General features: G+C 42.1%; 1 protein-coding gene across 2 annotated transcripts in view; it reads right to left on the bottom strand.

The window, feature by feature from the left end:
- The window catches only part of LOC309696105 (protein jagged-2-like), a 50108-nt gene that overhangs the window by 5749 nt on the left and 19854 nt on the right, over window positions 1-24505 (bottom strand). The window contains exons 4-24 of one of the 2 annotated variants that reach the window (XM_082517229.1): window positions 19006-19260; window positions 18219-18279; window positions 12572-12702; window positions 11663-11782; window positions 11424-11537; window positions 11172-11285; window positions 9148-9261; window positions 7844-7890; window positions 7115-7288; window positions 6865-7015; window positions 6589-6753; window positions 6190-6303; window positions 5551-5664; window positions 5347-5460; window positions 5130-5246; window positions 4887-4914; window positions 4004-4089; window positions 3297-3410; window positions 2539-2654; window positions 2172-2432; window positions 1543-1674 (exon numbers count right to left, since the gene is read on the bottom strand). In XM_082517229.1, the coding sequence (XP_082373355.1) occupies window positions 1543-1674; window positions 2172-2432; window positions 2539-2654; window positions 3297-3410; window positions 4004-4089; window positions 4887-4914; window positions 5130-5246; window positions 5347-5460; window positions 5551-5664; window positions 6190-6303; window positions 6589-6753; window positions 6865-7015; window positions 7115-7288; window positions 7844-7890; window positions 9148-9261; window positions 11172-11285; window positions 11424-11537; window positions 11663-11782; window positions 12572-12702; window positions 18219-18279; window positions 19006-19260 (2642 nt within the window). The remainder of the gene's footprint in view (window positions 1-1542; window positions 1675-2171; window positions 2433-2538; window positions 2655-3296; window positions 3411-4003; window positions 4090-4886; window positions 4915-5129; window positions 5247-5346; window positions 5461-5550; window positions 5665-6189; window positions 6304-6588; window positions 6754-6864; window positions 7016-7114; window positions 7289-7843; window positions 7891-9147; window positions 9262-11171; window positions 11286-11423; window positions 11538-11662; window positions 11783-12571; window positions 12703-18218; window positions 18280-19005; window positions 19261-24505) is intronic. The other variant, XM_082517230.1, reaches the window with a different exon arrangement.

Here is a 24505-nt window from a genome sequence, read left to right as displayed (position 1 = left end):
GAATTCCCCATGAAGAGAAAGAAGCACAAAAAACTGTTAAAATTAAAAACAGTTTCCAACACTCCACTACAAAAGATTTCTTATGTATGATGACTGTTTTTTCCATGCCAAGCGCTAAAGCAAAGGACCAACACAGCATGAACATAAACAAGTGTTTCCCACCTTACTAGTTTTTCCATATCTTTATATAAATTCAACACCGCCACACCTACAACAAGCGGACATCAGTCTGCAAAGGTCTGTGCAGCACCCATGGACAACTCTGTGATGAGCATGCCTGATGAAACAAATCGAAGTAAACACTTTCAAATATTTGGCCACAACTTCTTGAACATCCCTCAGTTTTCCTTAAAAAACATTTGAAGAGGCCACAACATGTTCGAGGGGACACAAACCAAGACAAACCACTCGTCCCCACATGCATTCTGAAACACAGGCATCGCACTTCTTTCTCCGCTCAGGTTAAAGCCTGCGCTCAGATCATAAAGATTTCACTCGCACGTGAAACTGAGCGGTGACATATCACTGCAACACAAGTCCGCAACAAGTGGGAGTGGAGCTTTTTATTTTTTTTCCTCCTTCTTTTTATGAAAGCCTTGTTGAGGAGTTTGGGTGGATGTCAGGCTCACCACTCCTTTTCCTGTATCTGTCGCTCAAAACAGGCCTGCAAACATCAGAGGAACAAAAACTAATCCCCTCCATTAAGAGCTTAGATGTGACTGATTCCCTCAAGTCTGGGTGGCCGAGAGTGAGAAATACAGAAACTAAAACAAAGAGGGGGGAAATTATAAAGGAGGGCAAATAAAAGCAAGCAAGGGAGACAGATGGGATCAGACAGATTGTGCAGATATTAAAGGAGAAGATAAAGAAGACAGGGAAGGAAAAGATGCAGAGGAAGAAGAAGAAATACGCAGAAGGAGAGCAAGATCGGCAAGTTCCCAAAAGTAAAGCTAAATTTTAACCAGATGTTGTTAAAAGCATCAAATACTTCTTTCTTTCCTCTCTCTGTTTTCTAAAACAAGGACGAAATAAACCAAAAATAGAAAAAAGATCTGATTTTATTGTCCTCTACTGGAAACAATTTGCAGTGGGGGGTTATGTGCGATTCAATAAAGTGGAAGAAGAAAAAAAGGGACAAGTGAGGAGGAAAGACTGGGAGTTCGTGTAAGCAGGATCAAAGATCAGAGAGGCATCTCCACAGAATCATGGTAGTGGGTGGATGCAGTAGCCATAATGGGGGATGAATTATTTGCATAAAGATACATATTTCAAACTGAAGAAGCTTCTCGGATGAGCGGTGAAACATCTTCAAGCAACTTAAAGAAGTCGCTTTTCTTTCCAAGCTCCTTAGACTATGATGACCTGTATGACTGAGAACCTTCACAGACTTTCTAAACGTTTCTTTCTTCCTTTTCCTGTCTTGGAATCATCCTAAAACTTCTCACCAATGCTCTTTGCTTTTTCAAATATAAAGGCACAAGTCAGTCTTACATTGTGGGACAAGTGCACACAAGTGCATGTGTGTGTGTGTGTAATAATTACCAAAGCGACTTCCACGGCATCACTGGTGGAGTAGGACTGGTCACAGAGGATGAGCAATGCCCGCTCTTCAGCAAGCGTCCGAGTCACGGGGAGATACCTCAGCTCCGAGCAGATGTTCTCCACTGTGGTTCCCTGCGGCACACGGACAACACGGGTGAACAAATTCCTCTCATTCCTTTTAAGTCTTTCTTACATGGATTCAATCCGAAAGCATCCCCCAGCAGGGGGAAAACCTTGCCTCATCAGCACTTTGTCAGAGGAGCAGATTTGTTCCCATTCAGACATGCCCGACAGGCATGACCCAGACAGCCAGACAAACTTTTCCCCTCCCCCTGCTAAGACTCAAAGTTTTTTGGTCAGTACAGAGCTGATCCAGCACCTGTCCCTTTGTAAAAGTGTCCTCTATATTAAAAGCCATGTGTTAATATTAATAAAGTCTTGAAATGTATGGAGAATACATTAAGAATCACGTTTATGTGAACTGTGCCTGCAATGTAAAACCACAGATTTTTGTTCAGTGCCACTAAAGCATAAGACATAAAAGGCTTTTGTAACTGGACCCACAGACCAAGCTTAAAAAAATTCAGAAGACAACGATTCAAGTTCCTACTTCTGTATGATTTACTCACCTGTGGCACTTTGTCCTTTTTAAAGATGAGTGTGATGTGAGCACAGTTGTTATCCAGATAGCCGCTGTTAGGTTCACACTGGGTGTGCAGAGGTGTGGGGGGGTCTGGCGTTGAGCACACCCCCCACTGATGACAGGGTGGCGAGAAGCAGGTGAGGAACTGGTGCTCCACACACTCGTGACCTCCGGGGCAGGACGGAAGGTTTGCTTCGGGAGGCGGAAGAGCCTTCGGGAGGATGCAGAGCTTACGGCCACATCTCACCTAGAGGAATTCAGCGTTCAGAGAGAGGGTCCACACCAAACGCTCAGTTAGCTAATACCGAGCTAGCTTAGCTTTAGCAATTACGATTCATTCTCGTATTCCTAACCTTGGAACAATGAACATTCCCGTTGACACACTGGCATGTGTTACATTCCTCCTCCCAGCGGCTGCCGTGAGGAAACTGTAGGTCAGTGTGACGGCATGGCTTCCCAAGTCCGATGACTGGAAAGAAGAAAGAATTAAAGCAACAATTGAAGTTGTCAAATGTAATCTTAAATGTAAGTTATAATCCTATAAAACTGCTGGAGTTCACTGTAGTCACATGAAAGCCATAGAGCTGCCCTAGGTAGACATATTATTCTCTCTCCTTTTCTTCTGTCATATACAGCACCTACTATCAGAGTAGTGAATGCTTACATTAAAAATGGTGGAAGTTCAAAATAATGATGTCAGTGTATGCCGATGTAGTCCTGCAAGCCAAAAGCTCACTCCATTTCAGATACTTTTTCTATTTTTAGCTCTGCTTGATGTCATAGACAGAGGATATTGCAAATATGGTTGTCTTAGCCCCTCCTGCTTTTAAGACCTTGTGTTTACTGGGGACAGCCAATCAGAAGACAGGGAGCTTAAATAGAGGGCCAAGGGATCTACGTATAGGCTTCAGACCCAAAGGGCACACAAAGGGTGCTAAATAAAGACAAACGTTTGTGAAAAATGAACAAACAGCTACTCTGATAAAAGGTCCAAGCAAAGAAATATTGGAAACGAGCATAATAGGTCTTCTTTAATAAAATGATTCAAATCTGGTTTACGTCTAAACCATCATCTTATGAACCTCTATAAACAGCTATTTATTGTACTTACAGTCTTGGCAGCGAGGTCCAGCATGTCCTGGAGGACAGAGACAGCGGTAGCCATTGATCTCATCCATGCAGGTCGAACCTTCAGCACAAGGAGACGACTGACACTCATCGATGTCTGAAAGAGAAAACCGCAGGCAGCGTGCAGAGAATTATTAAACTTCTAATGCCCACCATAGACCAGTCTAGACAAGTCCCGGTGACTCACTGTAACAACTGTGAGTGCTTTATTTAAAAAGCAAGCATTGTAGGCATTGTTAGAAAAAACTTTTCAGATTATAGTTGAAAACTACAACCTAAAAACATTAAGAACTAAAAAATATTTTTAAGTACAGATATTTCTTTCAGTGTTGCATTTCTCTTTTGAGTGTTTCTCTACTTAAAAAAACAAACAAAAAAAAACGTCTCAAATACCGGTTTGGTTTTAAACTCTTTAAAAGAATAACGCTGAACGCTTTGGTTCAGCGGGGGCTTTTTCTGAAGAGCTCTCTCCCAGAAGGGCCACGGGAGAGCGCACAGACCTGTCTGACAAACTTCAGCTCTGACCTCGCTCGGTGCAGAGGGGAGAGGTTAAGACGGTCTTCCTGAAAGGCTTCCTAATCTGTCGCCCTGAAACAATCGGCTCACGCTCCCTCGCTGCGGCCTTTCACCCCTGAACCCCCGCCCATCTGACCCCAGCCTCATGCCCCCTTCCAGTTCCCAGGGACTCACTGATGCGGCAGTCCGGTCCAGCGAATCCTGGAGCGCACTCGCAGCGAAACCAGTTCACACCATCCACACAGATGCCACCGTTGTAGCTACAAAGGAGACAGGAGACAGATCCAAACAAGTCAATCAAAAGTGGATTTAACCTAGAAACAAATATTCAGTTTTTGATGTTAACAAAAGCTCTCTGAATTTTTTTTGTACTTGGTAAGTAAATAATCTAATTTGACCCATATAACCCCGCCCACACACACAAAAGAGATAAGAAAATGTACGCATAGCTGGAAAATGGGTGAACGGGTAGATATGTGTAGCTTAGTAGTCCTGATTTATCCCACGCTCTGCTCTGTGGGTCTGCAGAGCCTCTCAGGCGCAGCAGGATGAAGCTGAGCCCAGATCAATGTCCAGGCTTCATATGTAAATCTGCCCAGGCCACATACCGAGCCCCCCCAAACACCCCTCAACACCTTCACTCCTTACAATGTTTCCCAGGTCGAGGTCGGTGAATGGTCAGAGGGGTGACACTTCACACTCTCCTGCACTTCTCCCCCTCCTCATCCACCGCCTTCTCCAAAAAACCAAAACCACCACTAATCCACCTGTCAGTCATTGAAGGGGAGGGCAAGGGGGAGGGAAGGCTTTTGTCCAGGGTAGCCTCTCTGATGTAGAGAATCCCAAGATCTCAACAGTTTGCGTACTCCTCATTTTTTCAATAAATTGCAAAAAACAAAAAAATTATAAAATGTGTTGTTTTGTGTAGCCAACCAACCAACAACCTCAAACTCATTAACAAAAACACATCACATACAGATTTCCTTAGATACTGATATATTGTAGCACCAATACATTTTTAAAAATCATTAGAGGGCAAAATATTTCCATATCTTACCAGGGATGAGGATTGCAATCATCAACATCTGCAAGAGGAAAGACATAATTAACTTTAAAACTTGAAACCTGTCATAATCCATAGGTGAGAATGAGTGAGTTGTATAAATGTATAAAAAGCATATGTAACTGATTTTATCCTGATGCTATAACAGTATATAGACATACGTTTTTTTAAACACACAGTATCTGCATGTATCCTGGTTAGTAAGAGAATGTAAGAAATACCCAAAACTTTGCATACTCTGTGAACATGTGGGTCCTTCCCAGCCGTCTTTGCATATACAAGTGTAGGCGTCTCCCCCTCCAACACATGTCCCTCCATTTTCGCAAGGACCTGAATCACAGGTGCTGTTCTTGGCTAAAAAAAACAAATAAAACACAGTAAAAAATTTTTTTTATAAATCATTAATGTAACTCTGTGTTTTTGCAGTGAAACAAAAGTGATGCTGGTGTCTCACCCATGTTGCAGGTGCTGCCACCCCAGCCTGAGTGACAGCTGCACAGGAAGGAGTCTCCGTGGTCATAACACGTTCCCCCGTTACTGCAGGTAGTGGAGTCGCACTGGCTCTCGCCTACACCGAGATGGCATGGGGAAAAGATTTTAAGCTTTTGACGCAATGCAAAGTGTCTATTTAATGAGTTGGCTCGCATGTTGAACTTACGTGAGTGGCAGGTCTTTCCTTTCCAGTTGTCTACACAGTTGCAGTAGAAGTCATTAAGCAGATCGACACATTGGCCTCCATTCTGACAGGGGTTCCTGCTGCACTCGTTTACGTCTGGAAAAGAGTCAGACAGCAACTCAGTGCACTCGTTTTAGCTACTGATTACCGTCCTAACGTAATCAGATAACGTGTGATAATAGTTTGGTTCAACTCTTCAGCAAAAACTCAAGCTTCTCTAGCCCCAGGCATAGTCTTGGCAGAGATTATAGTATTTTGCACTCAAAACTGTCAATGTTTATTTCACCAATAAATTACTTCTGTCTAAACCTAACCCTTTTCCTTTCAAATATAATATAGACTGTCATCTGCAAATGTGTGCACTGTCTGTAAGCACATAGCCACAAAATAGATTTTGAGTCTGTCAGCTGGCTTGATTGTTACATTTTACACCTGTATTTATCTCAAATCTTCTAGTCCTCTGCGAGATCCTCAAACTGCTCATCATTCCTCTTGTGTCTCCCATGGCTGTGACTCATAATCTGCATGACTCAGCCAGGCTCTCCTTTACAGCTTGTACTGTTGAGCTACACCAACACTGAGAAAAATCCACTCCTCTGCCACACACCTACACACACTCACCAACATCACAGAGGCTGCCCTCCCAGCCGTCTGGGCAGAAACACTTAAAGGAGTTGATCTCATCGATGCAAGTGCCTCCGTTCTTGCACGGAGATGATGCACAGTCATTAATGTCTGCAGGCAAAGAGAGAAGAGTTCTTTTAATACCCTGTTAATTTTCAAGAAAAGATCAAAACTGTTGATTTTTGTCTTTTACATTTTGTTTATTGAGATTCTTTCTTCCTTCTGCTGTAGACCAAACTAAGTAGACCAAACTAAGACAGACATGATTGCTGAAGTGAGAGTTTGAATTACCGTAAGAATTATGTGGTTCCCAGTGATGGTAACTGATGATAAATATAGTCAGTGTGTGTGTGTGTGTGTGTGTGTGGGTGGGTGGGTCAGCTAATAATGACTCACTCTCATGGCAGTAGGTGCCAGTGAATCCCGGATCACAGGAGCAGCTGAAGTTCCCAGCCGGCAGGCTGATGCAGCGGCCACGCGGTCCACACACATTGGATGAGATGTTCCACACCCTCTTTTTAGTGTCGTTAGTTGTGACGGCAACAGTGCAACTATCAATCACTTGGGGTAACGAAATGAAAAAGAGATGATCAGCAAGGGGAGCACTTTGGAATTATTTGTCACAATTTTCTGATGAGTACATTTTTTAAAAATGTGAAGATGCTGGGTTACCTTCACATTGGTTGGTCTTGCAGTGGTCCTTGAGCTCTGAACAGGTTTTGCCCTCATAGTCATCCGGACAGCTGCAGTAGAAATCACCGGTCAGGCTGTGGCACTGAGCCTTGTTCTGACACGGGTTTGGGCTACAGGGGTTGTTCTGCAACTTCAGGAAGAAAAACAGAAAATGCATTTGTGAAACGAAACTACAGCAAAAACATCAAACTGTCTTCTGCATATTATATAAGTTGGATTTAGTCCTTACCTCACACGTTGTTCCAGTGAAGCCCTGTGGGCATTCACACATGAAGCCGTGCAGCAGGGTGTGGCAGCGCCCGCCGTTCTTACATGGACTGCTACTGCACCAGTTCCTCGGAACCTCGCAGTGCCGACCCCCAAAACCTGGCTGGCAGACACACTGGTAGCCTCTGGCCAACTCCTGGTATAAAGATAAGAAGTCATCAAAGTGTCTGCTGACACATTTTATTTATAGAGGATAATTAAACTGTCACTTTTGTCCAGATATGTTCAAGCTTTCACCATGACAACTGCTGTGACATTTGGAAAGGGTAAGTTGCACATCACAAATAGTGACTGATTTCAGGTTATAAGGAAAAAACTGTTTTTCACTAAGAAACAGCTCAACACCTTCTTTAGCTAATACATGCAAAACTAACCAGGAGGCTGATGCAGCTTACTTGACTTACTGGATCAATGCCATGCATTTTCTTTAATTCTTGATTTATCTGAAACAGGCTTCAAATCCAAACCCAAGTCCATATTTGAAGTTTTGTTTTTTATTTGTTTAACAAAACACAAAAGCTCATTCAGTCATTGAATGTTGATAACCTTTCAAAGTCATAATAGCTTATTCTTTTATGTTGTGACAGGTACTTGGATGATTGACAAGAAGCATGTTACTTCTCCGTTGCTGTCATCACATCAAAAATAAAATCAATAAAGACCTCATTATGTTTGAACTAAAAAGTCTCACCTTGCAGGTCCCTCCGTTCTGACACTGTCCGTGACAGCTGTTCACGTCTGTTGAATAATCAATCACAAGAAAAATGTCAGATCTGAAACCGACTTTGACAAAATGGGCAGAACAGTGTTGTAACGTGCAGCTGCTACAGGAAAGTGGTCGATGAAACCAAAGCAAAGTTTTCCATGCCTGGAAGAATTGCAGATTCAGAGGTGCAGATGAGCTGTGAGAATGTGCAACGGAATTTAACTTGCAGAGGGAAAAAAGCTAACCCTAAAGAGTTTAAGCAATTTAAGAAAAAAGTTTGATAGTTTGGGAAAACATTGTAGTTTTAGAAGAGTGAGCCAGTGTGTAGCAGGTACACAGCCATAAGGGAGGTATATAAGAGACAGAATACAGCTAAAGCCCAGCTTCCTTGGCCGACAAGCTTCTCTTCCACTGCCATCTGCAAATCTCTGGATTTCTCAGTAGACGTTTTTCTTTTTGTGCTTTCTAAGAAGATAAACTCTTCTTGACTTTTATGTGTACAATGTAAAATATACTATATACATATGAATTATTAAGGACTATACTGGACAGCAGCTCATTCTGTTGCTAGCACACCTGTGTCACCAAAGCATAAGGAAATTCTAGTCAAAATGTTTTGGTCACATAATATGAACATGTACTTTCTACTGTTGGAAGATTTTAAGGTGAAGTTTTGATTGTTTTGCCAATATTTTTTAAATTTACCACTGAGCTTAGAGATTGGACTGTTTCCAAAATTAAAGGTCAAAGATAAATTTATTCTTTAATATATCTTTAATAAACGTGATTAATTAAATCAATTTGCCAAAGAAAAAAATTTGGTGGCAATAAAATTGCTGAAAATATGCAAAAACAGGTTAAAACTCACATGCTTTTAAGGCCCCGTGTGACTTTTTTGTGCAGATATTTTTTTCTTTATTTCGGGAAAAGAAAAAAAACTGCAGTAAATACTATGTTCAGATATTAAAAGATGTTACCTATTATATTGGAATTTACTAGAATTTTGCTAGCAATTTTGATATCGATAGATATTAATAGCATATTGCTATGCTGTCAGTGCTTGTAGTAAGCATCTAGAAAGACCATTTTTCCTGAAAAATTGGTTATTATTTTTGAAATAGGAATTACATGATGTAGATTTTCATGAGAAACCATCTATCAGAACAAACACTGATTTACTGCTACAGTGGAAAAGAAGCTGGCTGGACAGAGGCCCCTGTTTCACCTCTGTTTTCTACAGGTAGCTGGAAAGAGGCTAAAGACTAATGATCTGCTGGACTGATACTAACTGATGTCACAGTTCTGGCCCACCCATCCATGAAAGCAGGCACAGTGATATCCACCAATCAAGTTTTTGCAAGCGTAAGCATTGAGGCACGGCTTCCCCGCACACTCATTTACATCTGAAAAATGGAGATGAGAGACACAGAGAAAATGAATTAAAGCCAAGAACCTGCTCAGAAAGCCCGTCACCAAGCACAGCCTCCTGTCACACAGCCCACTGAAATGAAGGCCAAAGATCGAAGGTCTTTCCCAAACTTCCCTTTTAGCGACAACTTATGTGAATTGTTTTTTTTTCTTTTTTCATTTCATTTACGGGCTTTAAACGCAGACTTCAGGAACAAAAAATGCTCCATGGTAACTCAAAGTGCTGCGAATTATCCTGCAATATTTGACTCATGGTAACTCTTTCCAACACCTTGATTTATGGTTGTCATCCGCACTGGGCATACGCTGTTTGTAGACCTGTTTGGAGCTGTCTCCAAAACCAATTTTGGTGCTTTGATGGTTATTGGAAACACTTCAGTAGCGCCCTACCACAGCACAAGTTTAATTTAATTCCTGTATTGCTCAGAGCTTTCTGCACTTATTATATATATATATATATATATATATATATGACACATCAAGTTACTTTTTGCACAGTGTGCAGTCATTTGCACAACGCACTGTCATTGTTGTCATCTGCTGTCTTGTGTCTGTATCGTTCTGTTCTGTCTGGTGTTGCACTGTCTTTGTTTTGTGTTTTTGCCATTTTTGCACACTTGCACTTTATGGAGTCCTGTGTTGATTGTCTGTTATATGTCATATGTAGCACTATGGTCTTGGAGGAATGTTGTCTCGTTTCACTGTGAACTGTACCACCGCACATGGTTGGAATCACAATAAAGCCACTTGATTTATTTAAATAAATGAACACTGAAATAAATGTAATGTGTACTAGGTAATAAAGTAAAGTTCATGTCTGGATGGGTGTTTACTTTTCCACTGGTTTCCATTGCCTCCCCCTACTCCTGCCATTTTGTCCTCATCCCCACCCCTAGGGGTTAATGTCTCTCTTTTGCATTCCCTGAGGGCCAACCTGCGGCATTCCAAGTGGTCAGTTTCAGAGGCAGCGCTCGCCGCTCCCACCGTGCCGCCTTGCCCACTATAAACCAACACACAGTGCATTAATACTACTCCCAGGAGGTAAGCGGCACCTGTTAGCCTGCTGAAACTAAACACCCCAAACCCCTTCCCAAAACCCGAGCCTCCTCCCGATCTAAAGCACCCGTTCACTTCATCTCCCTCTCCCACAGGTACCACCCTGCTCCCTGAAAGGAGAAGCACTCTGAGAATAACAGGACTCGTAACACAAGCCGCTGCATTTCGGTTGCTCCCTGTGTATGTTTACAGGTTATAAAGTGTTTCCTGGCTGAAGCCGGAGGGTGTGAGGGCTCCGCTATGCTGGGGCGTTGCCTCACCGTAGCGCATATACTCCACTGTTACGGCCAGTCTGGAGCCAAAGATAACCCCCCAGTGGAGTAGATTTGGTCCCAAGGCTAGCAGTTGCCAGGCGGGGGGTTATTTTTAGCTTTACTCAAGTCACCTGGCTCAAATTGCAGACGATGCTCGGAGAGCGTCTCCGCTGGGCATGCGCATGCACAGACAGACACACACATGAAATTAGTGGGCCTCTTGCAGTTATACTGCTGGTTAAACGATGTGGCAGGATAAACAAACAACTAGATATGCTGTAACTCTGCGCGCAAGTGTGGATGCATGGAATTCACCATAGGTGCCACACACATTGGCTCCACCACATATCATCTAGCATGCAGTGGTTTTTCAAATTAGGATTTTAAAATTAAAATTATATAATATTATGAAGCTTCTACCTGAAAGACACCTAATTTAATTTGAAAAACACATCAATTTATGATGTTGAGCAGTCAAAAAAAAAAAAAAAAAAAAAAAAAAAAGAGCTGCTCAAATGAGATGATTCTCTTTCTTTAGAATACATCATTCATTAGATGGAGACAGACAGACATACCTATCTGGCAGGTCTTGCCTGTCCACTGTGGAAGACAGAGGCATTCGAAGCCGTTCTCCATGTCGATGCATGTCCCGCCCTGAGCACAGGGGCTGGAGGCACATTCATCAGTGTCTGAAATATAAGACGTATGTTAAAGCTACTATCACAGCCACAGTACTTAGTGTGGTACAGAAAACTATAGTTATATGTATCCATCTAAGTAATATTTGCCATACCTGGGAAATACCTAGACAGTTTAGCACCTCTCACCTTTAGCACAGGTTGGCCCAGTCCAGCCAGCAGGACAGTGACACTCAAACCCCGTAGGGACTTCGTGGCACGTCCCTCCGTTGGCACAAGGGTTAGACACACAGGCATGCTCCGCTAAAAAGAAAGTCAAATGTCTAATTGATTTTTATGTTTCTTTGGAGCTTTGTCCCAAATGTACTGTGGCCCAAAGCAAAGGTCTTTGAACCTAAATGTTTGGTGCGTTGTATTTAGACACTGACCGATTTCGCAGTTCTTGCCAGAGTAGCCATCCGGACAGGCGCAGTGGTATTCGTCTGGTTCCGTGTTCATACACGTTCCTCCATTCTTACAGGGCCGGTTGGTCCCACAGTAGTTCAGATCTGCACAGAGACAGAACAGTAAAGTGTGTGTGTGAAGTGATATTTCTGGGAGAAGCTATCTGATAGATAACTAGCAGCAAAATTGTTACGTACAAAAGCCTCCCTGACCAAAAAATAATAATTAAATACTTTGAGGTGTCATTATTCTGCATCTCTGTGCTCTTTAACTTCCAAAACACATCAGCCACCATCACTTTTTTCCTACAAAATGATGAATTTATTCCATTTCTATCTCACTACCCTGCATCCTGACCAGTCTCACCATGAGGCCAAGATGAATCCAACAACAAAGGATCACAGTCCTACAGGAGCAACAGGTTTTCTTTATTTCCAAGACATTGGACAACTGAAATGGTACCTATTATGTCTGCTCACATTGTTGTCACAGTTATATTTTCTTTGATCACTACAACCCAAAGACATTTTTTATTTACTGACTAATTTTAAGATCACAGCTTAATTAAGCCTCGAGCATCTATTTAAGCAGTCGCTCTCTCTGCAAGCCACTTGTCAACCCACCTCCAACCCAGCTCCTTATTTCACGCTATTCATGTTGTTTCTGACTTAATTAATTCTATTCAGGTTATATGCTGCCGCCCTCCCCACAAAACGGAGGTATACTGCCACATGTCAATTAGTGCACACAGAATAAGAATCCTGTGTTGACTAACATGGTCCCGTCAGAGCTAGCGTCTGTAATAAATAACCATAAGGATTGTTTGTCTTGGAAATTCTGGCTATGTTAAAGATGGATATCTTAGATCTTAGAAAACATATTTAACTTCTGACCTTTATCACATAGCAGGCCTCCCCAGTTCTTCTCACAGTTGCACTGCCAGGGCTGCTTGCAGGTACCATGAACACAGCCTGGGTATGGCAAGCACTCCTCACACAACGGACCCTGCCAGCCGTAGTTACACCTGCAACACAGAGAAAAGAAATGTCCTTATTTTAATTACCAAATACTTTTGCTGTTGATACAGACAGCACACCTGGGCGGCTGTTTTTGCCTCCTCGCTTCTTTCTTTTCCTCAATCAGGAGCAATATGAACCCGAAAACTGGTTACAGACAGTTAAGCTCCTGAGGACTGAAATACTTGTGCCATTACTAATAAATAAAAAGCACACATAGAAGAGGGAAAACAGTGGGTGAGTGTATTTATTAGCAAAATAAGTGCCTCTTATTTCACACGCACAATAAGAATGTGTTCTTAATAGCACAACCAGCTTGAGGGAGCATCAGGCACACAGACACGCTTAAAAATGCGAGGGGAAAGGGTGGGGGGGTAGGAGGATTTAGCCTTGAGAAAGAGTGATAGTTACGTATTGATAACAATAAAGTCATTTAATACTTCTACGATGTCGGGAAACACAGAGGAGCACTTGATGTCATGCCATCGTGCCAGTGGGACATGGCTGGTGAACACGAGGGATGCTGCCGGGTGCCAAAAAAAGGGCAATTTATGGAGTTCAGAGAGGGAAGAATTCTGCATACATGAAGGGTCAGCAAGTACAAACATCACTGTACTTGACTCAGCCACACATTACCACTGTGACACTGCAGCTGAACGCCACAGCAGGACAAAGCATCTTCATCGAGGTGAGTGACATGTTTGCTGCCACTCCTAATCTTAGAACATGCAGGGCCAGGGGACATTCCTGAGTGTGTTGTGTGTGTGGGTCTGCAAATATCTCGTCATGCTTACTTTCATGTGCACATTCATTCACATTTCCTACAAAGTTTCAGGTCAATTATTCAAAACTAGCTTATGTCTTACTGCTGTAGCACTTATATATGAAATGTGACTTCACTGCTAATATAAAAGTCCAAAAGTCTCATCAGAAGTCTTCAAATTGTTCATTTTGCCAACATATTTGTCCAAAACTCCCAAGTATTAAGTATTAGCAAAAAAACCCTGCACTTTTATTAGAGTTAAAGCCTTCCTTGGTGTATAATACGACTTATATCATCAGAGGCAATACTGTAATCTACAAAATACTGTCGATAAAAGAGAAAAGTGACCTTCTAAGAGCCCGCCCATTTTGTTTGTTTTGTGCATTTCTTCACACAGACGTCATGCACGCCGTGTCTGCTCTCTGCCCTCTTCCTGTGCCGTGAGCGTGGCTTGAGGGCAAACTTGGAACGGGTGTTTTTTTGTGGAACGAGGCTTAGTCGTCTCGAAGCAGAGGCAGGCACAGGGTTAGCTAATCTGTTGGTATATGGCAGCGCTCTGTTATTCCAAGGCCAGTGGTAACCTTGCCCCACCTGTCCTGTCATTTCTCCGTTGGGGCTATTTTGGGGCCCGCAAAACCCACCTCCCCACCCAACCAGCCCTCCTCTCCTTCGACTCTCACGAACACTTCAAAATGGAAGCCGACCAAAAGACCAAAAGGCAGCGAAATGGGTCTCTGTAGCCTGCTGTGATGTGCTGTAGTACTTTGGGACAATGACAGACGGGACAGCACTCAAAAAAAAAAAAATGTGACTGGGCCCTGGCGTCCAGGAAAACTATCAGAAACCAAAAGAATAAAGCCTATTTGACCCAGGATCACATTTATTATGGTAGCTAATTTCAAATTTTGCTCTAACGGTCTTTAAACTCAATTCATGCAAAATGCTAACAACATATTTTCTGTAGCTGGTGGCCTTTCCTATTAAATGAGCTTGGAATACCTGTGTGTGGTATCAGGCAAACAGAGGCACACTTAAAACAAAGAAAGAAATGGAGCAGTGACCAAGTTCTGATTACATCAAAACATGCACAGACAGTTTGGTCTCATGCACAACTTGCAAGTAGAAATGTTTTTAACTGTATGCATGACTGCAATTTTCATCTGATCTCGCTCTGTATTTGCAATTCACTTATGCATATGTGTGTGTTTGTGTGTCTGGGAGACAGTGCTATGTATTGTTTACTACTGTATGCAGTGTTGTCCGGCTCTGCGGTTGGCAGTAGTGCCCTGCACACTGTCAGCGGTGGCAGAGCGGACAGCCTGTCTGGCTGCAGTGTGGGAGAGCAGGGAAATGGTTTCGGGCAGCCACAGGCCAAGGGTGGCATTACCCACAAGCACCGTCACTGGGCTGCTGCTGTCCCATCAATGGAGGGGGCCATGGGGGCCAAGCCAGGGCCTAAAATATCCCTCCTTTACCACAAAACCCCACGCCCCGCCGCTGCCCCTCAGACAAACCACACCCTGAAGACGGGACGGTGGGCCGAGGTAGAGGGGGCTGTGTGTGTGAGTGTCCGTGTGTGGGACCGCTGAATTATTTACAGGCAAGTCTCGCGCCCAAATCCAGCAGACGGACTTAGCCTGCTGTTGCCTAGCTACATGTTTAGTAGTGTCACATGAGGGAGCGTAGGTTGTGAATGCGCTGTGTGTAAGAAACAAGATACCAAACACACATTTTTAGTTTCCTTCTGCCAGGCTGAGATGCTTTTTTTCCCCCTGTTTCTTTCTCTTTTCTCTTCCCTCAAAATTTCCCAGACATTAACCCAGTAACTACTTCTTCTTCTTCTGTTTTTTTCCTCCTCTCTGAAATATAAAATGTTTTGACCGCTATGAGTCGGGTTTTCTCTGTTCTATCATGGGGACAAAAGAATCGGGGTTTAATACTTCTTCTGACATCACATTCGCTCTAACTTGTTCGGTATGCGTTCGCCCTGACACGGTTTTCTATTTGAATCATATTAATACAAGCCCGTTTGTTTTGCGAGATCGCATTACGTGTGATTTTTATGGAGCTTTCAATCAATTTGCACCTGACACCACAGGCTGAGCCACACTGTAACGTTTGACAGGCGCATATTCGCGGCTTAGGTGGCTGTCTTCTGAATAAACGGATCCTCCCTGTACGTTATTAGATTTACGTGTTTTGTAAACGGTGAAATTGGATTTTTAATTAAAGGGCCTGTATCATCCACAATTTTCATTGCATCAAAATAAAGTGGAAGTGGCTGGATCCATTTAAGACTTTTCCACTGACTCCATTGAAAGGGGGCTAATTATGTTTTACCTCAAGTAATGAAGGCAGTGTATACGCAAGTGATCCCCATGAACCAAAAGGTCATGAGAAGACTTCAGACTGCTCTAAACGTGAAGTTTTATACAGTTTTTTTTCTCTTGGACCTGTATGATGTCAAAGACAGGGGATACCCTTAGTAGGTTAGTCTCACAGGAGCCCCACTCACCTGCTATTATCCAGTAAGAAAGTTGGCTTAAAGAGAAGGCATAGTTAGCTAAAATACCTTGTTTTAGAAGGTGGATTAATTTAAATTAAAGATCGATTAAGGCTAAAGTACGAAGTTGGTGTGATAGACAAGAGACTGTTTGTTTTTCTTCTGAATAAATTGTGACATAGATCAGCATTTCAACCTTAACATTGATATATAATACAAATAAATCCTTCTAATGCAATTCATTTCATAATTCATTTCATATCAGTTTTTCTGTGCTCAAGAGTGTTACGTTTATTGTCAGGTGTGTCTGTTTTAGTTTTATTCTCACACAGTTAGGCTTACAGTTTTGTTATGTGTTCGTATAAATGTGAACTATCCCCCGACTCTCTCTTTCTCTTTTGCTTCTTCTCTTTCTCAGCGCTGCGCGTATGTGCGCACCTGATGGCGACGAAGCTCCAAATCACATGTTGAGGCACATTCCAGGGTGTTGCTTTCTCTTACAATCCTCTGGCCATTTTCAATGAGAAATGTCAGCCTCATCAAACCTAATCAAACCTGCCACAGTGTAAAACCCTAACCTCCCTCCCTCCCTTCTGTCAACGCTGCTCTTCTGATGTTTCCAAATACTTGGCACTATGTGTGTGTGTGTGTGTTTGTGTGTGTGTGTGTGTGTGTGTGTAGTTTGGCTTTTTAAAGCTTGTGTTCCACTCTGTCTAAATGTACAGTTCAGTTCCAAATGTAATCAAATCTAAATATCTCTCTGCTGCCATCTCTGCTGTTCACATAACTGTAAACGCTTCATCAGCCTTTTTTGAATGCTTGTTGCTTTAAGCAAAAACACTGTAGCTAGTGTAGAAGTACTGGTCTAATACTTTTCATGAACACACGGGAGCCATGAAATACAATTTTTTTTGGAGCAGTAGCATCTCTGATTTGTTGTATTTGGTATCTCATAGAACGTTCATCCAATGAATTATCAAGGCTAAATTACTCAGGTAAAGTACAGCCAATCGCTAGACAACAGTGTGTGTTCTCCAACTGGTTTAAAAATGTTTTCTGAGAGTTGCTGGTAGTTGGAGAAAATGAAATTGGTCACATGTATATATATACACAACCTCCTTGTGATTGGTTTGGTCAGTAGCAGGTTGTCACGTATACCGTACATGAAAAATGGTCTCCTCAAGGTAAAAATTCAACCCACAACTTTTTAAACTTGTGGTCAGCCAAATCTTTTACTTTGAAGATGATCATTGTTCACTTTCTTTTTTTATGAGATTGAGGTATGCAGACAAATCGACATCTTTCAAGAAACTGACGTGTGACTGCGTCTGTTAGTGACCAGCAATCTGCCACAAGAACCACTCAGAAAAATACATTTTTTTTCTCCTAGTGACTCAAGATTGTCAGGGGGTCGATGACATGTCCCTTAGCCTGTGTCAACCAAAGCATAATGAAGGTTATCTGTAGTGAGGTAAGTTCTCTTGGTTTTGACACGTAAAATGTCATTTAAGTAATTGGTATTTTTTATTTCATGTACTTTGTGTTGTTTGTGTAAATGGACTTCATTACCTTATTATATATTTATATTCGAGGTACTCACAGACTATGTATTGACCTATAATTTGAGTTACCATTAGCAACCAGTGACACTGCCCTCAATGCCCCCTGTCTTTATCCCCGCTTGCTGTCTGTAGCTTTGTGCGCGGAATCCACACTTCCTAACATAAGAGTGCCAGCCATAACAAGATCCAGGATAGGAAGAGGTGATGTGGGCTCCAGACACTGGAAGAGGGTGGTGGAGGGAAGGGACTGCGGGGAGGTACGGTGCCTCTCTGTTGCTGGAGAAGGATGAGGAAGGAAACATGGAAGAAAAAACAAAAAAAAAAACAGGCTGCTTTCTCTCTTTCTGTGTGCGGGCAAGAGCAGGCCAGCTTTAGAACAGGAAGCAGAACAATAGCTTCTGGATCAGAGTGGAGCTGAGGGATGGAGGTGGAGGAATGGGGGGCAATGCATCAGACTGGGATGGGGGAGTTAAGAGTGATGCGGGGTTAGGCTGCTTGGTATGTTATTAACAACCCCCTCACCCACTCACCACTCTGTTGTGTCAGGACTGTTATTCTCATTAACTCCCTATGTGTTGGAGGTGGTGGTGGTGGTGATGGGGTTTCCATCCAAACAAGAACATATTTTCCATCACTTGACAACAATGCCGTAAGAGAAACAAAGAGGTGCATAAAAAAAAACTAGAGGTGACTTACTTGCATTCTCCTGGCACATTACAAATCCCGTGGATGGGGCTGCAGCCTTGTTTGCAGATGGCTTTTGAGAAGGAAAAGAGAAAACGACATGTATGGATTCGTCCAAAAATTGTGAAAAACTCTTTTATTTAAAAGCATAATAAAGCTAACATAAAGCATTTGAATTCTTTTGAGCTTTCAGTCATTAAAATGTCCTTCCTTAGCCCTCCCTGCTCGTGAAAATGCAGAGAAACTGTTGTGACAATAGATGGATGAACTGTCAAGACAGCTGAAGGTGCCTTCAGCAATGGCAGGAATTTCCAGACATTCTTCACATTCTTGCAAAGTGACATTTGACACGAATTTCCGTGAACTTCTGAATTTCATCCAAAAAGGGCAATAAGGAAGGAAAAACTGAGGATCCACGTGATCACAGTAAGCTTGGATGAGGAGTGTTTATTTGAACCTGGCTGCTTTTGGCTTTCCAAAAGTGGTAAGTAATTAAAAAAAAACATTTAAAAACAAAGTGGAAAATGATGCCAATGAGAGCTTCTAAAAGACAGTTTTGATTCATTTTGATTCATTGCACATATACCAGTACTCCCCCATAAAAAGTGCTGCGATTTCACTATGAAATAGTGAGAAATAGATACATTATTAACTGGTTATGACACTGAAGATTTAAGGTTTAGATTGTATTATTTAGTTAATTATTAGTTAAGGATTAATTATTTTTATTTTCTTGTTAACATTATTACATGGTAGGTTGTGTTGCTGTTTGCACTTTGACTGATATATTTTTTCCTACCTTTGTTGCAGTCAGGCCCTGTCCAGCCCTCCATACATTCTTGGTTTCCAGTTTGGTCGCACACATAATGGCCGAAGTAGTCATTGCGTGGACGGCATACTTTATTGCATTTGGTGCCATAGTAGTTTTCATCACAGCGCACACGGATGGTGTAGCCAATACTAGCAATCAAAGTTTTATATTCCACCACTTGTTTCTCCTCTCCAGGGTTAATCATTCCTCTGTGGATGCTGCGCACTATCAGTAGCTCATCATCTGGACAAAGCAAAAACAGATGATACAGAAACAGATGTTAAAAAAATGCTATGACAAATTATGCTTGTTATTTACTCAGTGGACAATTTTTCCTTTTAACTAAAAAAAACCTGCAGCTCATGTAAACAACGTCAGTCGATTTTCACAGGGTTATCTCTCCCAGCTTTTTAGGTCAATATAGCTGGTTGCCAACTGCATAGCAATGGAAGGTTCACAATACTGAACGATGAATTCTTGAGGCCCCAGTGCAGAGCCCTGTGGTACTCCGTGACTAACTTTCCTGTCGCTAAACTGGCTAAAATCAAGTGCCGTCATTAGTGCTGTTTATAATGTGCACTAATTCCTGACAGATTATCTTTGCTACAGTCACAACTTGTACTGTGAAAAAATCCAAAGCCTGTCAACTGGTGATGCAGTTCAAATTTTGCCTCACATGGTATACGTGGACAGACTTCCTTTCGCAGTCTAGGAAAAGTTGAAGTAGTGATTCATTTTCATGTATACAGAAAAAGAACAAAAAAACACAGAAATGCTCAAAAGATCTGATGTTTTGAGGTGTAACCTCTGGTCAAGCTTCACTCTGTTCTATCAAGAATGTGGTAAAAGAAAAAATAAAAGTTGAGGAAAAAGAGTGAAAGAATCGGAAAATTAAGCAAGCACAAGCGAGGTCTGCGAGGGCTTGATAACCGAAATGCTTTTTCAGTTTTCCTGCTTGGTGAAATGCTTTTCAGGCCCCCTCCTCTCCTGCCACCCACTTTCAGGATATCCAGCTCGACTTCATCGGAGCCAGGCCGGAAATAATAAGAGACGGGGAACAGGCAAGGAAGGGCGACATAGGAAAGGCCCTTTAGCTCGTTCTCAAGGAACAGAAGCACCACGACCCAGCAGGCTTCTCTGCATTCTCATGTTTTTAGAGAGTGACAAGGTGGAGATGGACTGAAAGACTCGTTTTTCTCTCCTGGCTCATAAGCTAAATGCTGACAATGCTATTAATGATATGTTTCCATTATAACTTGGGTTGCCTTTAGTTTAGCAAAACTTTTCCTTCCAAAATGCAAATTATCTATGCAAAAAACAAAAAGCCCCAGAGATAGGACTACACCTTAACGTTTGATTCAGATTTTCATTCAGTAAGTAAGCATTGAGTTTTCCTTTTTGGAATAGGGATGTGGTTGGCTTTTTTTTTATACATGTTTCGAGATCTATATAGTCATCTAAGCTGTCTCAGCTCAAGTGTCAGACACTCTTGAAACTCACGCTCAGTTCATGTCATTGTTGCTAGCTTAGAATGCAATGTATTTTTTTTTAAGTTGTGATGAGTCATGGGTAGATCTGAGCTGAGAAACCCCTTTTAGCCTATATGTGACATTATTTACAAAAAGGAACATTGTGTTGCAATAAATAAGCTCCGAGACTAAAGACTGAGACCATAAACTCATCAGGGGAGTGTTTACTCAGGTCACACATCAAGTGAGCAGTGGGGTAATTTTCTCATAGTTTTAACTTACAATCAGAGGCAGCAAAGGTGACACCCCCTGCTGGCCTTTAAAAGTAATGCACATTTAAAGCATTCCCATACTGACTTTAGATTACAGCAGGAAGGCATGTCCACCTTTACATTACTGGATTTAGCCACTTTTCACACCTCTTTAGTCATGGCAGAAGAATAAGACTGTGAAGTTGTGTTTATAAAATAACTTTTTAAAAAATATTTATGGTCAATAGTTATGGTAATATAATACCTTAAATATATTTGTGAACAACATTTACCCTACAATAGCTCAACTTCCTAAGTTAGACAGTGTAGAAAAATGACTGAAAAGCTAAAAGACCTAGAATCCATTTTCACACTGTCCTGATTTACTGAGGCTCACTGTGAGTTAACACACTGCCACAGATTTCAGTCCCACACCCACCACCTGAAACACCCAGGCACTCACTCACTGCTGTTCATCTCCAGCAATTAGATATAAAAATATAGACCAATCATGAGCTCCCTCTGTAGTGGAGGAGACACACTAAGAGGGGCCGTTGTTACTAGGGAGAGCAGGCGAGGGAAGGCCATTTAAAAACCAGCTTATATAAACAACGAGGGGCTTCAGATCCGAGCAGCTGATCATGTCAAGAGCAGCACGATTGTCTTTGCTTTCAAAGAGAGGAATTAATTTTAAAAATGTAGAGTGATGGCTTTGTCCAACAGTTTCAGTTGTCAGGCAATGTGCGACACAGTTCATGGGACAGGAGAGCTTTAAGAGGGGCTGGGGGTCTTTGAACTTTGACCTCTTTCTCTACCTGACATCTAGCATTTTGCAGAAGTTGTTGTTACTGTTTTTTGTTTGAGTCTGCAAAATCTACACCTGTTTCCTCACAATTTCTCCAAACCAATTGTCTGAATAAGACACGGGGTTGTGACTACAGCTGAGCTGATAACAAAAATCAGAATCAGAAAAGTTCTGCAATGTCTGTCCCAACTTTTCTTTCTTGCTTAAAGACACCAACAAACAGAACACCGAGAAAGAATGCCAGCTGAGTGACGTGACTCTTACATTCTCCAGTGAAACCATGAGCTAACTGGTTGGCAAGGAGTTACTTTCCTTTGTGAACCATCTTCCTCCAGGTGTACCACCTAACGTTTACAGCCATTTGTCATCTCCCTACCTTCTTAAGGCAACTGTAATAAACCTGTTTTTTTCCCATAAATATTAATGGAGCAGTCCTCTCATCTGAGGATTTGTTGTCACCTGCTTGGCACTACAGACAGATCTGAGTTAAATGGCAAATTAAAGGGCAAAAAATGCACTAAATCAACTCCTTCCTTTGATTGCCAAAACTTTATCATAAATTATTCGATGACAGTTAATAGTTTGGCACAACTTAGCAAAAGACTCACTGATATTTCCCATCAGTGAAGAAGCAAATCATCCATTTTTTAAAGTTGAAATCATCACTATACGTGCAGAGACCTCTGCAGGTTTCCATTACATTCAAGATTTAAAGGGGAACCTCAAAAAACCACCGTCATCTCCATTCCAGACGTGCAGCTGGCTGATGTATTTTTAATACTTTTAGGACCAAAGCTGAGCTTATCTCTAGAGAATGCTACCAGTGTTTTAGCATCATTCATACTACCATCCAATCAGTCTGACATGCATAATTCATAATTCTTCCCCAATACACCAACAATGCACCAGCTCTGATGCTCAATAACATCTCAGCCCTCTTTTCCCAAGGCTTTTCTGTTTTGCTCTGAAACAGGCGGGGGGGGGGGCTTCCTGAAACATAAACAACCTTTGCGAGGCCTTCTTTTTCCTGAGGCCTCTGCAACCTGCAGCCCAGGCCTGTTCATGCATACACTGAAACGCAGGCGAGGAAACTCCCCTCGTATGCTCTCAGAATATTTACCAGAAGTTGAGAGGAAAAATCGACACATTGAGACACGTCACACTTTAATGTTGTTGTTTAAGTGATGAGCTGCTGATAAAGTGTTAGATATTTTGGGAAAAGAGCAATACTTCTCTCATTACTCTGAATTAAACAAAGGTACGCCATGTTAATTATCCCCTGACTGTGAGTCATGACAGTGGACTTACCATCGAAGACTCTGTACGAAAGCAACCAGAGTTTGTGGTTTGAATTTGGATTTTTTTTTATGATCATCAGTCTAAAAATAATCAATTCATAATGATATAAGTAGCAGAAAATAATAAAGTAATTGACTATGCTTGCTGTTTAATGAACTGTAAAATAAAAGTAATAAAAAATGTATAATAATAAAAGCTTTTATAAGATTTTAGACCATTTACAAAAATTCCACAGACCAAATCTGAAAAAGAACCAGTAGATTAATTAATCAAACCACTGTTTATTACACAATGGCCACTACAGACTGAAGTCTGGCCACCTCTCTGGCCAACCCGCATGACTAGGGCTGGCTGTGGCTCAGGAGGTTGTCCACTCATTGGAAGGGCGACCTCAGTCCCTGTACTTAAACTTAGCAGTTTGTTGAGGCTGGAAATGAAGAGGGACAGCCTAAATCATGCTCAGATTTCACCACCCCAGCAGATCCCTAACCAAACTCCAAGGACGATGCAACTGCTTTACACATGAAAAAAAAAATACAGTACAGAGTAAACAGGGTTTGGGTTGGAAGATATTCAAAGCATTCATTTCTGGGCTCCTGGGCAAAGCTCAACTTGATTGGGACATCCCTACGTAGATTCCTATTCTTGTGCACGCCTGGGCACATGAGAACTTTCTCCTTCTCTATAATTATGCTACACTATCACTAATGTTTGCTCCACCTCCACCTGCTCCACTCTCACACACACACACAGCAGGATGCTGCAGGTTTGGGCCTGCTCTCTGACGTGCGTCGCGAAAATGTAGGAAATCCCAAAACGGAGGCAGAAAAGACAAGCGAAAGTAGGCAGATACACCGAGAAGTCAACACTTAATCCCCAAACAGCTTTGGAAAGACACTTGTGGTGGCTTCTCATTATATCATTAAATATCTATTTTTAGTTTGTCCAGTTTGACCTATAATTAAGCCCAAACTGTAAGCTTTCTCTCTTGACAGGACCCTCGACTGCTGACAGACTAACTGACAGATTCAGGACTGAAACCTATGATCATGCAATGAGACTCAGACCAACTCTGCAAGACAAGACACGGCGGTCGACACATCAGCACCTCCTGCATGCCTGACTGCCTGTCACTACCTTAGAATACACGCCTCCCCTCCCGGGATAAGTAAAGCACCCCCCTCCTGCCGCTGCACCATCACATCTAGCAAGCTAAAAAGTACTCGAATCACCGTCCACGCTGAGCCATAGCAGCCTGTCACAGTGATAACCAAGTGGCGTGCAGTAGCCAGACAGCTGCCAGGATGCTAATTAGGAGGTAGCGAAAAGTGGGGGTGGGGGTCTGCAATTAATGGCTTAACGAGGCAATGCTCTCACAGACTTAATATAGAGGAGAGGCATAAACAGCCTGGGTGACCCCGAGAAGGGTAGAGTAACACAGTTTGTGTGTACGTGTGTGGTTGATCATAGCAGTCATCTTCATTTAAATTAATGTGAAAAGGTCATTTTACCTTCAATATTAGATGCAAACAAAGCCAAAGCTGTTTGGGAATCCTCACATTATGGACGAGCACCTCCTCTCTTTTAAAGCTATGCATCCATATCCATATGCTAGTATTGCATCCCATTAAGTTTACATCTTCTCTGGCCCGAGGTTTGCTCAC

The sequence above is a fragment of the Aulonocara stuartgranti genome (assembly GCF_965226115.1).
Source record: "Aulonocara stuartgranti genome assembly, chromosome: 19".
Classification (NCBI taxonomy): Eukaryota; Metazoa; Chordata; class Actinopteri; order Cichliformes; family Cichlidae; genus Aulonocara; species Aulonocara stuartgranti.
The sequence above is the reverse complement of the archived record's forward strand: the minus strand, read 5'-3'. Positions and strand labels throughout refer to the sequence as shown.